At 39.5% G+C, this 10,613-nt stretch overlaps 1 protein-coding gene across 1 annotated transcript in view; it reads right to left on the bottom strand.

Moving 5' to 3' along the window:
* aldh1a3 (aldehyde dehydrogenase 1 family, member A3) overlaps positions 1-9,023 on the bottom strand; it is a 31,086-nt gene extending 22,063 nt beyond the window's left edge. Inside the window, exons 1-4 of the mRNA XM_041788655.1 lie at positions 8,924-9,023; positions 8,743-8,847; positions 6,252-6,392; positions 1,030-1,159 (exon numbers count right to left, since the gene is read on the bottom strand). Of these exons, the coding sequence (XP_041644589.1) occupies positions 1,030-1,159; positions 6,252-6,392; positions 8,743-8,847; positions 8,924-9,013 (466 nt within the window). The 5' untranslated portion in view covers positions 9,014-9,023. The remainder of the gene's footprint in view (positions 1-1,029; positions 1,160-6,251; positions 6,393-8,742; positions 8,848-8,923) is intronic.
* Between the last annotated feature and the right edge of the window lie 1,590 nt (positions 9,024-10,613).

Genomic DNA, 10,613 nt, shown 5'->3' on the forward strand with positions numbered 1-10,613 from the left:
AGTCGTAATATTACTGGAATAAAGTCGTAATATTACTGGAATAAAGTCGTAATATTACTAGAATAAAGTCATAATGTTATGAGAAAAAAGATAATACTACGAGAATAAAATATTACAAGAAAGACAGTCCGCCATGGCACTTTAGTGTGTGTTAAAAAACGCGCACTTAAGTGCCCTCTTGGGAGCCAAAACACACAGCAAAACACACTAAACTCCAGAAGACCATTAGGACCAAGAAATACTCTGAAACATTACTGCTGCATTGACTTTTATGTTGGGCCCTTTTTTAATCTATGTTGAGCCAGAACTATATCTACAGAACCAGTTTGGATTATCTGGTGCTAATATGGTGTTAAAATGCACTAGAATACAGGAAATGGCATCTACTTCATTGAAAAGGAGACCCCCAGACCCCCTGGGGATTTATTGATTTATTTCTGTGTTCTTCTCAGTCCAGCGTTGAATCTCCACAGTTCTTGTGGATGCTGATCCTAACTACAAACTAACTTGAGTAGTCTGTGTAGTTAGTCTGTTTTTAGGCTATATGGAACATGTAACCTATGTTACATGTAGAACATATAAACATGTCTAAAGTGCCCTCTTCAGTGGCGAGAACGTGCTGTATGTGCCCTTTTTATTCTTTTGGCCCCTGCCCTTAAAAAAGTCTGTGCACGCCACTGAAAGTATAGCTTCACAAGAAGCTGACACGCTCACTTTAACGGCAGACTTTCTTTCTTGTAATATTTGATTCTCGTAATATTACAACTTTTTTTCTCATAATATTATGACTTTATTATTGTAATATTAGGACCTTTTTCTCATAATATTACAAGTTTTTTCTCGTTATATTATGATTATTTCCATAATATTATGACTTTATTCTTGTAATGCCAAAAAAAAGAGCTCTTTTATGTGTCTTTCTCTTGGTGTGGTCCTAATTCTCCGCCGTAGATCATGTACGTTTCAGTAACTGAAGCGATTTTGTCTCTGAGAGGACTGCAGCCAGCAGCAGGGGGCGCTCTCACTCACCTACAGGCAGACTCTTCCCGTGGATCTTGTCGGCCCAGCCGGCGTAGTATCTCAGAGTCTTGATGCTGCCGTCCAGATCGATGAAGAAGGACTGGAGGAAGGGCTTCCCTGTGTCCAAACTCTCCAACGTCTGAATGTTCAGAGAAAATCAGAAAAGAAACGATGACTGACTACCAACAGAGTGTCAGTAATACTGAGGGACTGCAGCAGCATTTCCTTTTTTCCCTTTCAAATTAAAAGCCTTTGGTCATATCAAAGAGAGGAGGCTGTGACAGGATGAACTATGGTCTACACAAGAGAATACCTGTTAAATATCTGGACTAGTTGGTTCCTCTGTCATCCACTGATCCTCAGAGGGGATAGAATCCTCTCTCATTAGAAAACGACCATTATTATCAGAATGTTAAATTACTGTGAGGCCTAACGAAGGCACTGAGTTATAAATGAGAGTTAAAGACCGTCGTCTGTCGTCTTTGAGGAGCGTCAGCAGGGATCCACGTTTTAACAAACACAGGAAGTCCCGCCGAGCACAGATCTACCGCTAACCTCTCTGTTACACGTGCTGGAGTCAGTTTAAGGACATTCTTAGATAAAATAAGACTCTGACACTAAAGTCTGCTCCTGATTTCCCCAAACAGAGCCTAATTAGCCGATCCCTGCACACTACCACTCCACAGCATGTTAGTGATTAGCAGCCTGATGTTCCTCACATCTGCGGGGCTCCAGTCACCCGTCAGAGCGTTAACACGGGCTGGCAGCTCAACAGAGCAACACAGACTCCAAGACACGTCACAGAGAAGCTTCCAGAGATCAAACAGAGACGACGAGAGGCCGGGCGGAGTCGCAACGCCAGCCAGCCGCTGGTTCTCAGACAGCAGGCCGAGTTTGAGCGGTGGGAAAATCCCACACGTCTGTTCATGAAGCTCAACGTGAGCTCAGAGAAGAGGAGGACAATCAGACCCACGCCGAGGCTACGGAGGTCAAAAACGTGCAGAAACACGAGTTTGGAGAAGAAAGAAGACTTTCCTAAAGAGCTTCAGATGAAACAGAGAAATCCTGTCAGATGCTCCTGTTGCCTGCGCATCCCCCGCTCTCCTCGCTCCTGTCACTAAACAACAGAGAGGACAACAGCAGCGGGCTGACTCTGCACCGCTTTACATCTGCATCCTGTAGATTTATCCTCAGCAAACATTCTTAAACCTCCCAAAATAAAAACAGCAGAAAAAACATAAAATAATGACTCATAATAAAAAATATACAAAAATACTTTCATGGCAGAATAATCTAAATGAAAGACTCAAACATGGAGCACAGGACTGAGCAGCTCTGGGCTCCGGGATCTCTGAATCCAGACCCTGCTGTGTCCTGGATCACGGACTAAAACTCTGCTGCTCTGGTCTGCATCGCTCTCACGCCGTCAGGAAACGACAGCGGCAGATTTCATCCAAACACAGAAAAACAAACAGAAGATTTTAAATCTGTGTTTCATTCCTTCACTTCATTTTTGATTATTTAATTTTTTAAAAATGCTTTTTTTTAAGCCTGATTTTCGTTTGTTTCTAAACCAATTCAGATAAAGTAAAAATGTCTCATTTTCTCATATTTTTTTTCTGAAACAAAATCTAGAACAAGAAAAAATGTGTTTATAAAATTTTGGACATTTCTGTTGGGATGAAAGAATGAAAAATGTAGGAACAGCCACGAGCAGCCAGTTAGACTCCATCTAGGGCTGGGCAATTCATCGCAAATTAGATTCAATCGCAATATGACAGTGCAATATTTCTTTAACCTTTAAAGTGTCAAAATACCAGTTTGATACAATCTTTTTTATGCTTTATACCAGTGTTACTCAACCAAAGAGCCAAATAGTTGAAAAATACCTCTGCAAGAGCCACAATCTAAGTGGTGAGAAGTGGCAAAAACAGCTTGAAGTAGCAATAACAATTAGCTAAAGGTGGCAAAAATGGTCAAAAAGCAGCAAAAATGGGTGAAAGAGGCAAAAATGGGGAGGAAAAGGGTCAGAAAGTAGCAAAAATGGGTGAGAAGTGACAACAAGTGAGTTACAGTTGGCATAAAATGGTACAAAAGTGGGAAAACTGTGGCAAAAAATGAGTGGAAAGTGACTAAAATAGGCAAAAACTAGGAAAAAAAAGTGGTATTTCATGACAATAAGTAGCTAAAATGGGTGAAAATGCAGAGAGAAAAGGGTGATAAGGGCCAAAAATGGGATAAAAGTGACAAAAATGGGCAAAAAAATAGGAAAAAAGTGGTATTCAATGGCAAAAGGTAGCTTAAATGGGTGAAAAAGTGCAAAAAAGTTCCCTTTTTTAAGGTTTTTCTGGGGGAATAATTAGAATTAAGACATAAAAGAGCCACGTGTTGATTATCACTGCTTTGTTATTCAAACCCTCAAGTATGTTTTTATTTTATTTTTTACAAAAATCTTACTTTTCTTGCTCATGCATTTATTTTTCTTCATCAAAATGAGAAGAATATGAGAAATGATCGTCCCCTTCAATAAAACAATTGATATCAAATTTGCTCTATGAGCCAAAATAGCAGTAAGATATTTTTATTCTAAATTTTGCCCTAGTTTAACTTCTCTAATATTGTACTTGTTATTATATAGAATGATTTCTGGCTGATGTTTGTTGAACAACAGAAAAAACTGAGGAACCTAAATAATCGCATTTCAAATCACTATTGAAATATTGCAGGAAAAAATTGCAGATCTAATTGTTAGATTATTGTTGAAAATGGTTCAGCCCTAGTTCCATCATTCATCTGTGTAACTCTGTGTAACCTTTTTTCCATGTTTCACCACTTAGATTGTGGCTCCTGCAGAGGTATTTTTCCACAGTTTGGCTCTCTGGTCCAGAAGGGTTCAGTAACTCTGTTCTAGAGTACAAAATGCTTTTTAACAGCTGTTCAGACGGGACCTGGTGTTTGCAGCCTGCCTCTAGTGGACGCTCGACATATTGCAGTTTTTTACACTTCCACATTGGCTTCAGAGGTTTCCGCTTCCATCAGACTGACTGGTTGTGGCCGTTTCTTCATTGACTTTGTGAGTTATGTTGTTGACAATCAAACGTACAAACAAACAAACAAACGAACAGAAAACAAACAAACAAAAAAACAGATAAACAAACAAACAAAACAATAAAAAACAAACAAAACAACAAAAAACAATCAAATGAACAAACAAACAAAACAAATGAAAAAACAGACAAAACAATGAACAAATGAACAAACAAACAAAACAACAAACAAACACACAAACAAAACAACAAACAAATGAACAAAACAACAAACAAACAGACAAACAAACAAACGTACAAACAAACAAACAAACGAACAGAAAACAGAAAACAAACGAACTAAACAACAAACAAACGAACAAATAAACAGACAAACAAAACAACAAACAAACAATCAAACAGACAAACAAACAAACAAACAAACAAAACCACAAACAAACAGCCAACAAAGAAAACAGACAACAAACAGACAAATGAACAAATAAACAGACAAACAGACAAAACAACAAATGAACAAAACAACAAATGAACAAAACAACAAATGAAAAACAAAACAAAACAACAAACAATCAAGCAAAACAACGAACAAACAGAACAAACAAACTGAACAACAAACAGACAAACAAACAAACAAGACAATAAACAATTAAACAAACAAACAAATGAACAAACAAAAAAAACAACAAACAGACAAACAAACAAACAAAACAACAAACAAAAAATCAAACAAACCAACAAACAAATGAACAAACAAACAAAACAACAAACAGACAAACAAACAAACAAACAAAACAACAAACAGACAAACAAATGAACAAACAAACAAAACAACAAACAGACAAACAAAAAAAACAACAAGACAAACAGACAAACAAACAAAACAACAAACAAACGAACAAAACAACAAACAACCAGACAAACAAACAAAACAGAAAAACAAACAAACAAAACAAAAAATGAACAAAACAACAAACAAAAAACAAAACAAAACAACAAACAGACAAAAAACAAAACAACAAACAGACAAACAAACAAACAGACAAACAAACAAAACAACAAACAGACAAAAAACAAACAAACAAAATAACAAACAAACAACAAACAAACCAACAAACAAACAAAAACAAAACAACAAACAAACAGACAAACAAACAAAAAACAAAACAACAAACAAACAGACAAACAAACAAAACAACAAACAAACAAAACACACAAACAGACAAACAAACAAATTAACAAACAGACAAACAAACAAACAAAACATCAAACAAACAAACAAAACAACAAACAAACAAACAATCAAACAAAACAACAAACAATCAAACAAACAAAAACAAAACAACAAACAAAACAACAAACGGACAAACAAAAACAAAACGACAAACAAACAAACAAAACAACAAACAGACAAACAAACAAAACATCAAACAAACAAACAAAACAACAAACAAACAATCAAACAAACAAAAACAAAACAACAGACAAACAAAACAACAAACAAACAAAAAAACAACAAACAAAACAACAACCAGATAAACAAACAAAAACAACAAACAAACAGACAAACAAACAAACAAACCCACCCTATCACATGACCTCCTTTGGGAAGTTAAAAATTAATAAAAACAAATTTTCATCGCAGGCTCCTTAAGGGCCCCTCTCTACTGTGGACCCGGGTGATCAGGACCCTTCTGTCCCCTTGTGCTATGCCCCCGTGAAAGGCCTAAAAAGGCCAAAGGTCAGATTTTTTTATGTTATTTTGAGAAATAGCGTTTTTCTGGATTTTGGTTTTCTGATGTTAAAAATTCTTGTCCATCTAATACGCTGGCCGTGGCCATAATTACCTCCATCAGTCCCAAAGACCCAGGATGTTGAACGAGCTGCACAGTTTTAAGACAGGGGTTCTGGTAGTTTCCGCTGTTTTACCATGCTGCACTGTTTCTGTTTCTCTCTCTGTTGATCTCATTGAGGCGTAGGAGGAAGAAAGAAAGAGGGAGATAGCGAGGTACCATGAAGAGAGCTGTGCTCCACTTCTCTGTGTTTTATCATGTTAAAATAAATCGTCTCTTCAGTGTGGAGTTTAACTGCATGTCTGCCTCTAAAACTGTTGAAAATCTTGAATGTTGTTGAAAATATTAAACACACGAAGCCTGAATCAAAGAAAGTTCTGGATGAAGAGCTCACCGCCAGGAGCAGCCGGTCTCTCTCCATCAGGTCGGCCAGTTTGTTCAGCAGTCTGCCCCGGCTGGACGCGTCCATCCTCCGCCACGGAGAGCCCCTCCTCCCCGCCGCCTTCGCTGCTCCCACTGCCCGGTCCACGTCCTCCTGAGAATATAACCATTCCTTTTGAGATCATTTCCCATCATGCATCTGGTAGGAATTCACAACAACAGTTTTTAAGAAGAGAAGAAGAAGATAGCATGTAAGTTCATTTCTCTTTTAATCAGATGTTTTTAAATCATTAACATCGAGGAGAAACCAAAGGAAAGTTCAACAACGAAGCAAAAACCAAGGAACTGGAGCCGTCTCACCACAGAAACAACCTGACCGGGCTTTTACTTTGAAGAGTGGTTAATCGTTCCTGGAATGAAGTAACAGACAAACAGGAGCAGAGGCCTGACTGCAGCTCTGAGCAGGAACGTTTCTCCATCTCTAGAGTTCTGAGCGGACATTCAGCGGCTCTAGAAAGATCTACGCCCACGTTTAGAAGAATGAAGTGAATTAAAGTGCTCACGCACAACGCTGGCTCTCATTGGTCGAGGACAACGGTCGCATCAGCCAAGAAACAGTTAGCATCTGACCAGACTAAAGACTGACGACAAACACATCTGGTATTATCGTAACACCAAGACTGAAGAAAGACCGCCTTAAAGCGGCTAAAATCGAGTCTCATGACCACCTCACAGCTAACGACTGAGACAGCGAGCTGAGACTTTAGCTAGACTCCCAGGATTTTACACTTTTAAACTCAATAATCTCGGCTTTAGACAGAGAGCTAATGTTACATTTTTCCCTAAATATATAAAGAGTAAGATTAGTTTAAAATGTCTCTGAAATAAATCTATTTAATGACAGTAATGTGAGATAATATCAGAACTTAAATATGGGGGCTTTTCAGTATAAATGTTCTAAATGTTGTAAAAACAATTTCAGGGTTATAAAATCTACTGGAAAAGTTTGAGTGCAGAAAAAGCTTCTGAACTACGGTTATGTATTAATATGAAGAACACTCCACTATAAAACATCTTTTTATTGTCCTGTAATAATCAATCAATCAATCAATCAATCTTCATTCAGTGCTAAATGATAACCGATATGATCTCAGTTCGTTTGTCAGAGAGGTTCAGGTACAGATTTGGAGGTTATCACTGAAAATGAAGTGGAATAAAACTAGGGATGTACCGACGCATCGGTCAACATCACCATCAGCTGATGGCGGCCATATTGGTGGGTCGGTTTCTATCTGTGAATACGGAGGCCTGAACCCGTGTGGTAGCTGATATTCATCTGTTCCTGTGCTGTTATTAACCCCCGGACTGCTGAATCAGACATTTTTTAGGGCAGCGTTTCTCAACCTTTTCAGCTCGCGACCCCCAAAATAAAGGTGCCAGAGACCGGGGACCCCACTAAACCTGGAGCCATGCACATTCAAGAATAGTCATGTGGAGACAAGGTAATACAAAATGTCAAAAAAAAACAACAAAAAAATACAAAATCCTTTTGTTAAAAATAGAAATTAAAATACATTAAGAGTAGCAAAAATGGTGGGAAAGGTGGTGAAATTTGGTATTAAAAGTAGCAGAAATGGGTTAGAAATGCCAGAAATTATATAAAAGTGGCAAAAAACAAACAAATAAACGCAAAAATGGGTTAAAGTTGCAAAAACGGGAGTATTAAGTGGTAAAGGGGGATTCAAAAGTTGCTGACATGGCATTAAAGGGGCAACAATAGCTGGAAATTTGGTGAAATGGGATGAAAATTGATATAAACTGGCTAAAAAGGGTTGGCTGAGGCAGAAATAGGCAGAAACTGGCAAAAATGGGCATATCAGAATGTGAAATATGGCTGAAAAAGTAGTAAAAAGGGTACCAACAACAGGCGGAGGGTTGCAAGATTTGGTTTAGAAGTTGCAAAACAGGTGGAAAAAAGGTGCTGGAAAGGGTTAAAAATGGACAAAAAATGGATTTTAAGTTGCAAAAACATGTTAAAATTGGCAAAATTGGTGGGAAAAAAGTGATAAAAACGGGTCAGAATTAGGCAGAATTGGTGTAAGTGGTAACTCAAAAATGTTCTTAGTTTTTTCAAGGCATCTGGAGACCCCCTCTCAGTGTCTCACGACCCAAAACGGGGTCCCGACCCCAATGTTGAGAACCTCTGTTTTAGGGGACAGAAGCAGGAAGTTTTGGACAAACTGGGATCTGTTTTCACGGTCAAACACACAAAGAAGTTTTAATCTGGCGTTGTCAGAGCATCACACGTTTTTCCTCTCAGGGCTGCCGTAGTCACTGCAGGTACTTTTTAAACCTGTCTGTTTCTGTCCAGTCACACGCTTTGCTCCATCTAAGGTCCAAACCGAGACATTCCTCTTTAGAGCTGGTTTCTGGGTCCTGAGGATGGACCACAACTTTAAGTCTAGTCTCATACTGCCTACATTAAAAACCGGACTGGGCCTTACTTTGTCAGCTTCCTCCACCTCACAGATTTTGCCGCCTGTCGCCGGGTTGAAGGTCGGAAACGTCCGTCCTCTGCTGGAGGCGTGCCAGTCATTGTTGATGAAAATCTGTGAGCAGTAAAACATCCTTACTACTAAAGTTCAAACCTCTCTCAGACTACAGGTTCTCGGTCTTTCTCCTCACCTTGGTGTGCCTGATCTCCTGGACTTTAACAGGCCGAGGTAGAGGCATGTCCTCCACCAGCCCGTTCTCTGCTGTCCCGTTCTGAGCCATTAGAGGTGGAATAGAAAGCTCCAGTCCGTGGTCTCCGTCTGCTCTGAACAGCCCGTCCAGCAGCTCTTATAGGAATGTGGAGTTCCTCCCTCCTCCCATGGAGCCCAGCTCCGCCCCGGTACAACCAGAGGGCCTGGATCAGCGAGGACTCGTGCAGCCCTTTATCACAAACCTGTTTTATGTAAGACTGTGGCAGTATGTGGCACTGACGCACGCAGACGGTGATGAAGACGAGGACGAAGGCCAGAGAGCAGACAGAATCATCGCAGCAGAGTCTGGAGGAGAGGAGGGAGGGTTTATGAGGAGGGTTAGGACGGAGCATTGTCTCTAAACTGTTAGGATGGACAATAAAGGACAGGTATCAGAAAACTAACGCTAGTTAACGACCAAGTTACCAACCATTAATCCCTGCTGGTTAACGATGGGACGAGCTGAAGATGATCTAAACTAAAACCTGGTAGAGTCAGTGAAGGAGAGAGAGCCTGAGCTTTAGTTATCACTCTATAATAGACACAGTTACTAGTTATGAAGAGTCGTTTCTACTCCACTGCCCTGACTGGGACCCAGACTGCTGCTTCTAAACCTTCATTTGTCTGAGCGGATCCGCTTTAAAACCAAAATATAATGAGTTATAACGATAAAAGCTGTTTCTGTGATTTTAGATTTCTCACTCCTGTTTATGTCTTTATTGGTGTTAGCGTGTGTTAGCATGTGTTAGCATGTGTTAGCATGTGTAAGCGTGTGTTAGCATGTGTTAGCATGTATTAGCATGTATTAGCGTGTGTAAGCGTGTGTTAGCATGTGTTAGCGTGTGTTAGCATGTATTAGCATGTGTAAGCGTGTGTTAGCATGTGTTAGCATGTATTAGCATGTGTTAGCATGTATTAGCATGTGTAAGCGTGTGTTAGCATGTATTAGCATGTGTAAGCGTGTGTTAGCATGTATTAGCGTGTGTAAGCGTGTGTTAGCATGTGTTAGCATGTGTTAGCATGTGTTAGCGTGTATTAGCATGTGTAAGCGTGTGTTAGCATGTGTTAGCATGTATTAGCATGTGTAAGCGTGTGTTAGCATGTGTTAGCATGTATTAGCATGTGTAAGCGTGTGTTAGCATGTATTAGCATGTGTAAGCGTGTGTTAGCATGTATTAGCATGTGTAAGCGTGTGTTAGCATGTATTAGCGTGTGTAAGCGTGTGTTAGCATGTGTTAGCATGTGTTAGCATGTGTTAGCGTATGTAAGTGTGTGTTAGCGTGTGTTAGCGTGTATGAGCGTGTGTTAGTATGTGTTAGCATGTGTAGTGTCCTTGCTATGAATAGCCGTTGTTCATGCTAGTCAGACATCTTGAATTCCTCCAAGACCTAGAAGATGTAGCTACCTTTCCTTATTTATTAAAGAATTCCTTTTAAAGATATTTTTTATATTTTTTTGTGACCACACTAGCACACACATAACACAACGTATAAAGAATAATAACAGAGATGTTAGCTACCAGAGCTGTTAGCTAGCAGAGCTGTTAGCTAGCAGAGATGTTAGCTACCAGAGCTGTTAGCTACCAGCTCTGCTAGCTAACAGCTGAAGCCCAGTCTTGAACGTGAGCGTTT

Source organism: Cheilinus undulatus, linkage group 1 (assembly GCF_018320785.1).
Source record: "Cheilinus undulatus linkage group 1, ASM1832078v1, whole genome shotgun sequence".
Lineage (NCBI taxonomy): Eukaryota > Metazoa > Chordata > Actinopteri > Labriformes > Labridae > Cheilinus > Cheilinus undulatus.